Source organism: Phoca vitulina, unplaced genomic scaffold (genome assembly GCF_004348235.1).
Source record: "Phoca vitulina isolate PV1807 unplaced genomic scaffold, GSC_HSeal_1.0 scaffold26, whole genome shotgun sequence".
Classification (NCBI taxonomy): Eukaryota; Metazoa; Chordata; class Mammalia; order Carnivora; family Phocidae; genus Phoca; species Phoca vitulina.
In genome coordinates this window covers 5559516-5573014 of record NW_022589729.1, presented here as the reverse complement: position 1 = coordinate 5573014, position 13499 = coordinate 5559516, and the positions used below count along the sequence as shown (strand labels likewise).

The window sequence follows — 13499 nt, the reverse complement described above, 5'->3', positions numbered from 1 at the left end:
TCGGTGGAGATAAAGTTGCACAAATATTGAAAGGGGAAGTGCTAGGAGTCATTATAGAGTTTTTCTCCGGAAGAAATAAGGATTTCTGCAGTATCCTAAAATACTAAGGCCGCTTCTATTTTGAGACCAATCTCGCAGGCACATCCGCTCATTTAGTACGAGTTTGAGCCCATCAAAAAACAGGAGATGACCTGAACTCCGGCGAGCCCGGGGTTTCCTGCTGCTTTCTTGGTTCTGAGGGGTGGGCAGTAGGGAGGAGGGGAGTCAGCGGGCTCAGAAGAGGGCGAGGGGCCCGCAGCGGCGAGACCTGATCCCGGGGAAGGGGTGTGTGTTGGGGGGCGGTGGGGGAAGCAGGGCGTCGCTTCACAGGTTTCCTTTTTTGCTTTTTCCTCCAGGAGCTCGGTGTAGGCCCGGGTGGCGCAGACCCGGTTGCAATGGAGCCGAGGGCCTGGAAGAGCAGGGGGCGCGCGCGAAGTTGCAATTTAGAACCAAGCCGCGGGCCTTTCGGGGACACAGAAGAGCGCGCGGCGGGGCTAGGAGTCCGCAAGAAAACCCTGATCCCGGGCCTCGTCTCCGCCCCGGCCTTGAAATGCTGCAGATGCGGATCGTGGGCGCCTCGGGACACCCGGAGGGCCCGCGTTCCGCCTAGTCTGCACCCCGCGCCCACTCCCCACCCCCCCAGGGACGTGCTTATTTGGGGTCGAGAGGCAGGGGTGAGGCCTAAAGACGTCGCCTTTAGAACCTTGAGTTTGAACTTAGGCGCCGCTGTTTAAATGTTTGCAGTCAAATTGGAATTAGAAGTGACACTAGAAAAGAGAAGAAAAGGGGGTTTATGGCCGTCCCCACACACACTCGCACTGGCGACTGTCCCTGGGGGCTCTGAAGGCCGCGTCCTTCCAGCCGAGTCTCGCCATAGTCCCCGGCCCCACCTCCACTGGGGCACTTCAAGGAGGGTCCAACACCCCATGCGGCCTTATACCTGTCACTCCTTTGCCGCTGTCTAGAAACCGGACTGGTCTTCCTGGATCTGTTGCCCCAGATGCCCGTGTCCTCAGGCGATTCAACAACTCCATTCCATCTCTGGAAATAACACCTCTGTCCTTGCAGCAAGGAGCAAGGCACGAAAACCCTTTAGTAAAAGAGCGACCTAGAGAGGGGGAGAGAAAGACAGAGAGCCGATGGAGGCATGGGCAGGGGACAGGCAGGAGGGGATGTCCCAGTGCTGCATGGCCGGAAGTGATTGATCAGTGATTGATTACTTTCCAGGAGAAAGTCAAAAGCTTAAAATGACAGCATCTGTAACAAGAGGCTAGAAACCACTAGAAATAAATTTAATTAGCCCCAATCTTGAATTTGACCCAGGCATGGCAAGTTCAGTTGCCCTTCTGGGTTGATTTGGTAAGACCTCTTAGTGCTGAAGTGAAGTAAAAAAAATGTCACAGAAGCTTTAATGCAACTGTATTAAAAGTTTTTTGCGGGGAGGGAGACATACCTCAGAAGCACAGAAGATCAATTAGGAGATGCTTATTAGAGCAATCGAAAACAAAAGATTTCGTGGTTTCATTATTGTTATTATTTTATTTTCTTCCTGAAAATGTGCAAGAAGAGCTCATCTGGGTGGCCTGTGGTTTGTTTGGGAGAGGGGTGGGGAAATCCATTCTGACTGTAATTTAAAAGAGAAGGAATTCTTAAAATAGAGATGTTGATGTTGCAGAAAACCCCCACTACACCCACCCCCACTACACCCACCCTGCGCTCTAAAGACCCAAAGCAGGAATGGAAGGCGTCGGCCTCCACTGCAGCTTCTTTTGCGACCAGGCCCAAGGGGTTCCTGGGGAAGCAGTCACTGAATTGAAAGTAGTATTTAACCCCAAGGAAATGTGCTCTTGTGGGCACTTGCAAAACAATGGACCCCACGTGATCTGGGGTTGTGGTGGAGCTGGGAGGGCGACACTTCCTACAAGGTGCAGCGGCGGAGGGGACGCGCGTGCCGCTTTCCCGGGTTTCGGACGGCGGCCTGTATGGTTGTCGTCTGAGGCTCGGGGGAGGGTTTGGCTGCGTCCAAGGGAGACGTTCGGAGACATCCATCTTATTTTGTTTGAAAAGTTGCTCGTCCAAGTTGTCACTGGGTGACAGCTTGGACTAAAGCTAATTTGCGAACCGCCCCTTCTCTCTGCCCTGAGGATCTCGGAGGCAGCGCCGCGGACGCGGTGCTAAATTGGGCGGGGACTTTGGACCCCAGCTTTCTGGAGCCAGAGCTCAGAGCTGAGCAGCTTGGCAGCGGGAGCCCACGAAGGATGAGGACACCGACTTTCGGGATAAAGGCCGAGTGAAGAAAAATCAGGCCCGAGTGAGGTCAGGAGGAGGGAATCTAGGGGGCCGCCCCCGTGTTCCAGGAGGCGGGCTTTGCACCCGTGAAAATACACAGAAGCACCAGCTTCTCTGGGCAAGCGCTGGCGCTGGGACCAACTCTCTACGTCCGATGTCGGTTTGGAGCTGCACAAGTTAGGGGAGGGTCAGAATTCCCTGGAGCCGCCGCCCGGGCCCCTGCGCAGGGGACCCCGCTCAGCCCACGCGGCAGCAGCAAACACTTTGGCGTGGCCGGGGCGTGGCCGAGGAGGTGGGCCACGCCCCTCTTTCCCAATTCCCCTCTACTCCCCGCTCCCATTGGTCACGAGGATGGCCAATGAGCACTCGGATCGAGGTCCTACCCTGGGTCTGACTCCGAAGCTCCTGCCAAAACTTTGGGAGTTTTTAGAGAGGAGTTTTTTTTTTTTTCCTCCTATTACTTTTTTTTTTTTTTAAACTAACGGATTATTATTGTTGTTGTTTTAAATTTAGCTCTTAGGGCTTAGCTGTTTGGGTTTTCTTTTGGTGCCCAGCCCCTGTCTCCCCGGCTTCCCTGGCGTGTGCGGAGCCGCGGCCCCCGCCCGCCCAGCAGCTCCAGCGCCCCTCGCTCGCCTCCAGCCCGCGGGGAGCGCGGGCGCCGCGCCGCCTTTAAAGTGAGGCCAGGGGCCGAGGCTGTGCCCGGCCGGGATCCGGGCCTCGCCTCTTCCCTCGGTGGCGCTAGGGCTCCCTGGCCTGTCTTCAGTGCGGACGGAGAAGCGAAAGCGGATTGTCCTCGGCTGGGCTGCCGCTGCCTCCGGGACTCAGCGCGCTCCTCCCCGCGCACCCACCCACCCACTGGGCCGGGCCCGGCCGGGCCGCGGCGGCAGCTCGGCTCACCCAGCCAGAATGTTCGCCGCCGGGCTGGCTCCCTTCTACGCCTCCAACTTCAGCCTCTGGTCGGCCGCCTACTGCTCCTCGGCCGGCCCGGGCGGCTGCTCCTTCCCCTTGGACCCCGCCGCGGTCAAGAAACCCTCCTTCTGCATCGCAGACATCCTGCACGCCGGCGTGGGGGAGCCGGGGGCGACCGCGGAGGGTCTGGCGGGGGCCTCGGCCGCCGCCCTCACCGCTCACTTGGGCTCGGCTCACCCGCACGCCTCTTTCCAAGCTGCCGCCAGATCCCCGCTTCGACCCACCCCGGTGGTGGCGCCCTCCGAAGTCCCGGCTGGCTTCCCGCAGCGGCTGTCTCCGCTCTCAGCCGCCTACCACCACCATCACCCACAGCCACAGCAGCCGCAACAGCCTCCGCAGCAGCCACAGCCTCCGCCTGCGCCCCGGGCTGGCTCCTTGCAGCCCCCTGTCTCCGGGGCGCGGGTGGTCCCGAACCCCCCGCATAGCGGCTCGGCCCCGGCCCCCTCTAGCAAGGACCTCAAATTTGGAATTGACCGCATTTTGTCTGCAGAATTTGACCCCAAAGTCAAGGAAGGCAACACGCTGAGAGGTAGGTCTTGGGCGAGAGGCTGCAGGCCTCTGGCCACGGCCCTGGCGCACTCCCCGGTCCCAGGGCCATTTGGGATGCCTTTGAGTATTTGCACAATTAAGGACAAACCGGTAAAATGAGGGAGAAGAGAGTGAATTGTAAGAAGACTGTGAAACGTTAGGTTTAAAACTCACCTGCTCTGCGTTTAAAAAAAAAAAAAGATTCCAGGGATGCTTGAAAAACACACGTCACAGAATCATTATTCATAAAAATCGTTGGTGTAAATATTTGCTGAAATGACTATCATCTGTCTCTTGAATCATGTATCTAGAGGGAGAACTATATTAATTTGACAGGGAAAGCCCTTTTGGGGAACACTTTCCCTTCCATTTATCTGATTTCTAGTGAAATTCCACTCAAGGAATGTAGGTAAACAAAATAGACCCCGGGCTCCCAAGAGAAAGCGGAGTTGGGGCTCCTTCACTGGGGAGGGGGTAGGTCTGTGGAATTCTAGCCAAGCACCTGGAAGTGACTTCCTTTTGGCCATTTTATATAAAGCCCTTCCTTGCTGTATGTGTAGACGTGGACCTGTGGGCTACACGCACATTTTGCGCATCGCCCCTTGGCCACCGTCGGGAGAGTGGGGTTTTGGCGCGGAGACAAGGGTCTCTCGTGACTTCGCTCCAGGAAAACCGAATCGAGGGGGAGGGGAGGAACAACTCAGTCCGAGAGAGTGTGGCTTTGCCCGAGGTGTAACCAGCTCTTTTCCCTCGCCTCCAGACCTCACGTCCCTGCTAACCAGCGGGCGGCCCGCAGGGGTGCACCTCCCCGGCCTGCAGCCCTCCGCCGGCCAGTTCTTCGCGTCTCTAGATCCCATTAACGAGGCTTCTGCCATCCTGAGCCCCTTAAGCTCGAACCCGAGGAATTCAGTTCAGCATCAGTTTCAAGACACGTTTCCAGGTACGGAAACCCTCCTGAGCGACGGCCTAACGGGGCAGGTCGACTGGCCCAAAACTGAGGACAGCTCACGTGGCCACCGCGGTGCAGCAATCCCGGAGTTGGTGAAGGAGGCTACCAAGTCCGGAGACAGAAACCGAAAGAGTTCTCAGATAGCTAGCTTACTCTTTTGTCGGCTCCCGGGGGGCGGGGGTGGGAGCGGTGGGGGACCTGGGGGTGCTGAGAAAGTGTGTGCGTGGGCGGGCGGGGCGAGGTGGGGTGAAGGGGCTTTCCCTAGTCTTTTCTCCGGAGAGTGGCTTGAAAATGCAGCAAGAGGTGTTGCTTTTTAACACAACACAGAGTTAGGAATGACCTCAAACACTTTGCCCAAGGGGGTTCCGTTTGCTCGCACGTTTGCAAGAACGTGTTCATACACACGTACACACACGAGAGTCAAAGCTGTCATCTCTCCATCCTTCAGGCCCAAGGGACAGTGTCGCCTACTTTTCGCATGCCCCAAAGGCCACGCGTTAGGTTTATGTTTTTTCTTTGGAATTAATCGACGAAGCGCGTGGCTTCTCCACGCCACCCTCGCTTTAGGCCTTAAGCCTGAAGTCTTAAAGAGCTGTGGGATTCCTCCGTAGGGAGGCCATTCCGCGTCTGCGTGAAGGACTTTCTGAATGGGGGCTCGACTGTTTAACGCAAAACACTTAGAAGCAGCACGGTGAGTCCCGGGCGCGCAGCCCGCGGACTGGGGGGCACTGACTCGGCCCTCCTGTCTTTCTCTCGCTCCCGCTCCCGCCCGGTGGCAGGTCCCTACGCCGTGCTCACGAAGGACACCATGCCGCAGACCTACAAGAGGAAGCGCTCCTGGTCGCGGGCGGTCTTCTCCAACCTGCAGAGGAAAGGCCTGGAGAAGAGGTTTGAGATTCAGAAGTACGTGACCAAGCCCGACCGAAAGCAACTGGCCGCGATGCTAGGCCTCACGGACGCGCAGGTAAGCCGGCTCTGCTCCCGCGCGCAGCTCCCTCGCGGGGTGGGGGGCAGCAGCGCGGCCTAGCCCCAGGCCGCCCTCCACCCCGGCCCACTCGGCCTTTGCCACGGAGACGCAAGGTCTTGAATTTCAAGAGACAATGTAGGCGTCGAAACTTGAGTCTGGCGGGGGGGGGGGGGAGGGGGGGGGAGAGAAGGACGGAAAGAATAGCCCATCCCCAAAGATGTATGTCAACAAGCACTGCATGTTTATTTTGGCCAACAGGGGAAAGAACCGCGGAGAAAGCAAATAGGCCGCAGGAGATAATAATTATGTACTGGACTGTAGTGCAGTTCGCTGTAGGAGGCAGTTTATTTCAGAAGAGATAAAAATCCAAAGTCAAGAGATTGTTGTTGGGGTTTTTTTTTTCCCCTCCTCCCATCCTTCCTCCCTCCTCCTTCTTCTGCTGCCGCTGGATTGTGAAATCCCCATTTGTGAGGAAGTGAAAACATCATTTCAAACGGAATGACTTAGCCCCAGCAGGGCGAGGAGTGCACTCCTCAGCGGCCAGTCAGTCCGATTTTCTAACGGCAGAAGCTCCTAAGAAAATCTCTGGTGGGGGGGGGGGGGGGCGCGAGTGAGAGAGAGAAAGGAAAAAAGATTTTCTTAGAATACCCAAGAGCATTTCAGCAGGTTCTGCCTACTTGGGGTTCTTTGTTTTCCCAAGACAATGGCGAATCTATCGTGTTTGAATTCAATTTCTGAGTCCAATTTTTTTTTCTTTTCTCCAATTCAAGAACTGGACTTTTTGGGGGGTTTTGGAAATAGAAGAGTTACGGTTCTTCCATACCCCACAGCAGCGGGGCCTTTGCTCCCTGGGTGCTCAATGTTCTGAGTAGGGCAGAAGTCAAAGGCAGGCACCTTTTCATAGCTCCTTTAGGGCCCCCCTCACCCCCCTTTTCTTTCTGTCCTCCATTACACAACTCCCCTCCCCAACACACACTGGAAGAGCCCAGCCGTTTTCCACCAGCTGTGGATGTTATTTTTAAAAGGGAAGCTGGAACTTGTGTGAACAGCATTGGGTCCCCCAGGGGATTGTATATATTTATATAGATTCTCCACCCCATCCCTACCCCCTTCCTCCACTTTGCACAGGTTTAATTCCAGCATTTTCTAAGCCTGCAGAAGGATTAGTTTATCCCGGGCAGGGGCAGAGTCCTTATCAGCTTCTGAGTACACACATGCCAAGGAAATGCTCTTCAGCTGAAGGTCCAGCAGTGCCCCCACCCCACTGGGATTAACTCTTTGAACCCTCTTTCCCCTCTGTGCTTCCCACGGTTTCTCCTCAAGAAGAACTGCTTTTGTAGAAACTTGCCTTGGGTGGTAGCAGTCGAGGAGAGGACCAGCTTAGCAGGAATTCTTAACATTGGTTCACCAAACCCTTGAAATCCTGGGTATATTTTTTTCTGGGCCAGGGGTCCATAATTTAATCAGATTCTTGGAGAGTCCTGGCTCAAGTGGGGTTAAGAAGCATTGATTTAGAGCAGAAATCGCCCTTAGTTTGAGGCGGAGGTGCAGGACTCCGCCTTTCCACAAGCGTCCAGGTCATTTCAGGATCAGGTCTGGAGGGCCACATTTTGAGAAACAGTCCTCGCGGTTCCGTAGGCGAGCGTCCCCGGCGATGTCATTGTTTCCCTGGGCTGCCCCTCGGCCCCTGAGCCGAGCCCAGTGCCCGGTCCGTGGTAGAGGCGCGGCGGACCGGGGCTCCAGGCTGCACGCGAGTCGAGCGCCGAGAGCCCACGTCTCATCTCGGTGTCCCTTCTTGTCTCCCCACGTGCTGCGGCGCAGGTGAAGGTGTGGTTCCAGAACCGGCGGATGAAGTGGCGGCACTCCAAGGAGGCCCAGGCCCAGAAGGACAAGGACAAGGAGGCGGGCGAGAAGTCGTCGGGCGGAGGTGCGGCTGCCGACGGCGAGCAGGAGGAGCGGAGCCTCAGCCGCTCGGAGGGCGAGGCCGAGAGCGAGAGCAGCGACTCCGAGTCTCTGGACATGGCCCCCAGCGACACGGAGCGGACTGAGGGGGCCGAGCGGTCTCTGCACCAGACCACGGTCATCAAGGCCTCGGCCGCGGGCGCCCTCCTCCCGGCCAGCGGCGGCGGGAGCGCGGGAAGCGGCGGCGGCGGCAGTTTCAGCTTCGCCAGCCTCGGCGGCGGCGGCGGCGGCGGCACGGGGAGTGGGGGCGGCGGCGCCTCGGAGCTGCTGCCGGCGCCCCAGCCCACCCTCAGCGGCGCTCCGCAGAGCCCCGAGCCCGCCCAGGCACCGCTGGGCGCCCTGTAGACTGCGTGAGGCCGGGGCCCCGGGGCCCGCGTGCCGCCCCCAGCCTCCCAGGGTGGGCTGGATTTTGCGCCTGCTTTGTGTTGGCAGTGGGGCCGGGGCCCGAGACGCCGCGGCGGCCTTGCCCACGGTCCCACCTGCCCGTCGCTGCCGCGCTGGTGCCCGGAGCCCGGGGCGGGGGGCGAGCTCAGTGCCCCCGCCCGAGGACCCCGCGCCGGCCAAACACTTCTCCCGGGCCGCGAGCAGTTCACACTGTGAAGTGTTGGACGCAACAGTTCCTCCCCGCACTCGGGGTCGTGGCGCAAAGACAAGCTGCACTTAGGACGCCACAAACTTGTAAATAAAATGTTTACTACGGTTTGTAAAGGCCGCTTGGCTTGCTGGGGCGCTGTGGTCGTTAAGATCGGGGATCTCCCACCCGGACCTCAGCCTCGGGGCACTGTAGGTCACAGCAGCTGGAGGTGGGGGACAAGTGCTTTTGGAGGGGGGAGCGCTGCAATCTCGGAGCCGCCTTGCTGCGGAGACTGGCGTCGGGCTTCGAGCTCAGAGGCTTCCTTGGCCATAGCCTGCGCTCCCCCGCCACTGAACCGGTGCTCCACGACCCTGAGTGTGGCCAGAGGGCCATGGTGGCCACAGAATCTGTTGGGCCCCTGGGGCAGACGGCCTCTCCACCCTGAGTCAGGACACTGTGAGTGGGCCCGTGGCCTTTTCTTTGCTGGCGAGTATCCAGAGTTGGAGTGGACAAGGTGGTGATGCCGTGGGTGAATTTAGCCACAGTCGGTACTTACAAGGTGGGCACTCCAAGTCTGTAGTGGAGCTTTGCGGCAATTCTAACACAAGCCGCCCCTTGCTCCAGGATGGCTAAAGGGAGGAGGTAGCATCCTGGAGGAAAAGATAGACAAATCACAGTAGTTAGGGTTGAAAAGGCTGAGCCTGAGAAAGTTTTAAAGGTGCCCAAACAACCACGGGGCAGGGAGGTGACTTGTTCAAGGTCACACCCAGGCAATAGCCCAAACCAGAGGTCAGACCTCCTGGCTCTCATTTGGCCAGTGATGGGTCTACAAAACTGCATCTCAACCCCATCCACGCACACTTAATCTTCCTTGCAGTTAGGCCCTGCAGGCGCCCAGTGAGTCCCTCTGCAGCCCCCCACCTGCAAGTTGAGAGGCTGCAGCTGAAATACCTGTTTTGCCTCCACGCTGCAACTGGGATGGGCCTTTAAAGTTTTTTGTTTTGTTTTGTTTTTGTTTTTGAAAGGCTGAAGAGTCAAACCTCTCTCCAAGACCTTGGCTCTCCTTTCCTCAAAATGAAATGTCCAGAGTTTGTATATAAATCTCTTTTGGGAGATTCAAAAACAGACTTCTGACAAACCTGACCGTGCGGGGCTGTTTGGCACTGAACTCTGGCCAGGGCACGAAGCTTCTTACAGGCCCACCACCCATGTCAAGAATAGGATGCTCTGTAGAGAGTGGTGCTCCCCCAGAGATGCTCAGGTCAGCTAGCCCAGGACACATCCTAGTCCCCTGGCTGGAGTGAGGGGGCTCCGAGCAGCTCCCTGATCTGGCTTAGCATCTTCCCCATTTTGACTCGTTGACTTGAGCACATTAAAAGACCACCGTTTTAGAGTGGGGACCCCAGATTTAGCCTTTGCTGGCCTAGCGCAGCACAGGGGTGCAAAGCTGACCATTCCCTGCCCCAGTCAACCTCCCAGCCTCCAAAAGGAGCTGAACTCCTAGAGGAATGTGCATAGTGGGGAGGGGAGTGGGAGCGACCAGGGTGGTCCAGCGCAGGAATGAGAAGAGAGAGGTAGAGGGCTCTAGGAGGGACCTCAAGTTTAAGGGGAATGTGAGCCGGCCATTATCTTTAAATGTGCCCAGAGTTTCCGGGCACAGCAGCCTCCCCACCTGCTTGGGTTCTAGCCCTGGGTGGGAGTGATTCCCCCACCATTCCGCAGGCTCTGCTGCCCGAACGGCAGGATTCTCCCTGTACCTCAGTTTTGCCTTCACTATCGAGTTTAGTTTCCTCTGACCCCTGAAATACTGAAATTCTGTAACTGGGACATTCCAAGGACATGGAATTTTGAGGCACTTAAATCCGGTGCTGGCGTTCAGGAGAATAACGCGGCAGCATATATATCTAGTAGAAGAGCTCAGCTGGGGAGGAGTTGGTGATTTAGGCTCGCAGCTACTCTGCCTCTCATAAGGCTCTCGAGGTGGCCGCTGCCCCAGTCTCCCCTCGCATTTCTCTTCCTGGGGCCCGGGTTTAAAAAGTAAAGGAAATAATCGCCCAGTGACCGTAATGATACGATTTTAGGTACAGTTCGGCCTTATCAAGGCCAGGATCCGCTAGACCAGAGGGCGCAGCAAAGCTGGGGTACCGGGAGGAAAATGAGCTGGGCAGCGGGCACCTAGGGGTGGCACTGGGGCTGCTTCTGGAGGGTTCGCAGGAGGCGCCCCTTCCTCCAACACCCTCCACCTCTTCTTCTTGAACATTACCCCGTGAAACTCTAGCGGGGCTTTAGCCTGGGCGGTGGAGTTCTTCCACGTTTTCCTCAAGAACGGGGTATCTCAAGTCCAGGAGAAGTTTAAAGTTCATTTGGAAGCGGAGCAGTCGCAGGACGAAGAGTCCTCTCTAGGCCGGCCTGGTGGCGGGGAGCAAAAACCACATTTCGGGCCGGGTCGACTCATCCTGGGGCCGCTCGCTTGGCCCAGGGATCGGGAATTTTCCCAGTGGCTCTCGATGCTTACAAGAGCGGCCAGGGAGGATAGAAATTCTTGAACGAAGACCGAGATTTCTACGGCGCCCAAGAGAAGGCCGAGCGCGCTAGATCCGCACACGCCAGGCCCGCCGAGGCCCTCCGCGCTGGGGCTTGGAGGCGGCGGCGGATGCGCGCGGGCCCCGGAGCCGAGCCGAGCCGCCACCCCGGCTTCCAGCCGCGTGCGGCCCAAGACTCGCCCTTCCCGAAAAGCAGCGAGAACTCTGCCCGAGTCGGGTTCTGCCTCCCAGCCGCAGCGGTCCCCGCGGCGCCGAGCCCTCGGAGCTAGGTTACGGGCGTGCGGAGGGGTGGCGGCCGCGGGTCTCGCTGGGACTGGAGGGGCTCTAATACCCCTTCGGGGGCACGCGCGCGCACACCACAATTACACGCGTAGGTCACACATCCACATGCTCACAGAGGCGCGCAGCAACGCAGACCCAGACGCACACAGGGGAGCCCAGGTACTGGCCATTTCAGCCTCTTCTGAGCAAAGCCACACAAATAACGTTCTCTCCTCCCCAGACGGCAAAGCCGAGTGAGGAGCCTCACGCCGCCTTCTTCTGCCACGGTGGGTGGGTGGGGCGCTGGTCTGAAACAGAAAAGTTTCCTTGCGCCAAGCCTCGCCGGCCAAAGCACTGAAAGCCGGCGTCGCTCCATTCGCCTGCCGCAGTCCAGAGCGGGCGGGGACCCGGAGGCTGGGAGTTGCTGGGAGCGCGTGGCCGTCGCTGCCCTGCCCCCCCGCCCCCAACCTGGGGCCAAAGCTGTCCGGCCCCGTGGCACTTCAAGGCGAAGTCTTGTCTCCAATGGAGGCTCTGGCCCGCAGAGCAGCCAAGGAGATCACCTTCTGTTCTCACCCCACTACCCCGCAAGGATTCGTGGGTACCGTGTGTATGTTGGGGGGGCTTGCTCGGACTCCGGTTATCATCAATCCCTCTCACTCCTTCCGCACCTCAGAGAGGACCAGTGGCTTTGGGATCTTTCCTGTGGCTGCTCCCTCTAGCTGGGGTCTGAAGTGGGGTGTTGGCGGGGGTTCTGGTTTGAGGCCAGCGCCGAGCAGGTGAGCTCTGAGTGCCCAGCGCGCTGATCCCTCCTGTTCTAGGTACCGGAAGTCAACCTAACTGGAAGGTGACCCCAGATTTCCTTGCGGTCGGTCGCAGTCTCAGGGAACTTAAGGGTCCCCAGGGCGGGGCAGGAACCAGAACCTGCGGGGGGGAGGGCATTATGGGGCCGTTTCAGACTTGAGCTTTAACCCTTGTGGCTTTAACCTATTGAGTTTGAATCTATCCCCGCATTACACCCCGCTTCCCCTCAAGACCGTGCCGACCTCAAACAGACCCCCGGTATGCGGGGCGGGGTGGTGGTGGTGGGGGGGCTGGGGCAGCTCTGGAGCAAGAAATGGGAAGAGAGGTGGGAGGCTGAGGTCGATGCACCCTCCTCCCAGTTGCCCGCGGTTCTCCTCCACCTTCGTCCTCCTTTGAGAAGGAAGAGCTGGTTGAAGGACTGAGAACTCGGCCCTCCCCATAGGACGCGGTGACACTAAAGAGGGTGGAGAGGACCCTAAACACTCAGGGCCCTCGCATTTCCCCCTTCTTTAGTCTTTGGGGAGGAGGTTGCACACTCCATGATCTTTGTGAAGACCCAACTATTGGGTTTCGGAGGACTTTAACTGCAGGTATTCGGGCTAGGGGAGATACAGCCCGTCTTAATTGTGCTCGCGCACACATCTGGCTCACCGTCTTCCCTCTGAGGTTGTGAGGGGATTGGCTTGGTCCTAAAGACCAATGAACAGCCTTTTCCGCGGGTGCTCCCCACGCATGCGGGTATTAAAACTTGCATCGGGCACCCCCCCCGTAGCCGCTCTTTGGACTTCCGGACTGCTACACAGGGCGGGGTGCACTTTCTAGCTTATTCCCTCCCCTTCCCCCACCCAGGTTCTAACAGGCACAGGCTTTGCGCCTCTGACAGGTGAGCTCAGAGAATTGCTGGCCCTTGGGTCCCTTAGATGTTCTGCCTTCTGTCACTTTATGAACAAGCATAGATGTCCTCACAGATGTGATTACTTCCGACTTCCTCATTTTAAGGATCGGGTAACGGAGGCTGGGTTCTTCACACTTGCCAACGTCCCCTGGAGAGTGATGCCAGGACTCAGATAAGGCTGTGGGGTTAGTGCTTCCTGAGTTGCAAAAGGAGAGGGGTCCTCTGGGACACACTTGACCAACCAGATTCTGATCTGGATTGTTACAACTCAATGGCTTTTTAGAAGGGGCGTAAGAGGCGCTGAGACTTGTGTGTGTGTGTGTGGGGGGGGGGACTGTGAGCTCCAGTTGGCCCACTTGCTCCAGGAGTCTCAGACCTGGGCCTCTCCCTGATTGATATCCCACCCTTCAGCCTGTGCCACCATTAGTTTTGCTAATATGTCTAAGGTCAGGACCACAGCCTGCTCATGGGAGAAGGCATCATCCTTGGTGTTTTTCCAATCCCGTCAGTGGTTGCTGACACGTGGGATTCTGGGCAACACAAGGGGTTCGAGGCCTTATCATTTTTGTCAGGCATCTGCTGCGCCAGTTCCTTCTCTCTCCCCCTGCCCTTGGACCTGGTCCCATCCGGCAGATACCGAGCCTCCCCTTCATGCACTGTCCTCCGTGGGTGACAGACCTGGAATAGAAGGCCATGGAGGTGACAGCAGCTACATCACCTGA

The 13499-nt window shown here is 57.9% G+C and overlaps 1 protein-coding gene across 1 annotated transcript; it reads left to right on the top strand.

Moving 5' to 3' along the window:
* Window positions 1-3044: 3044 nt before the first annotated feature.
* On the top strand, window positions 3045-8048 carry HLX (H2.0 like homeobox). Its single transcript, XM_032422490.1, has 4 exons — window positions 3045-3826; window positions 4586-4765; window positions 5554-5738; window positions 7563-8048. Exons 1-4 carry the CDS (start codon window positions 3235-3237, stop codon window positions 8046-8048), a joined length of 1443 nt encoding a protein of 480 aa, XP_032278381.1. The 5' UTR covers window positions 3045-3234.
* Window positions 8049-13499: the final 5451 nt, after the last annotated feature.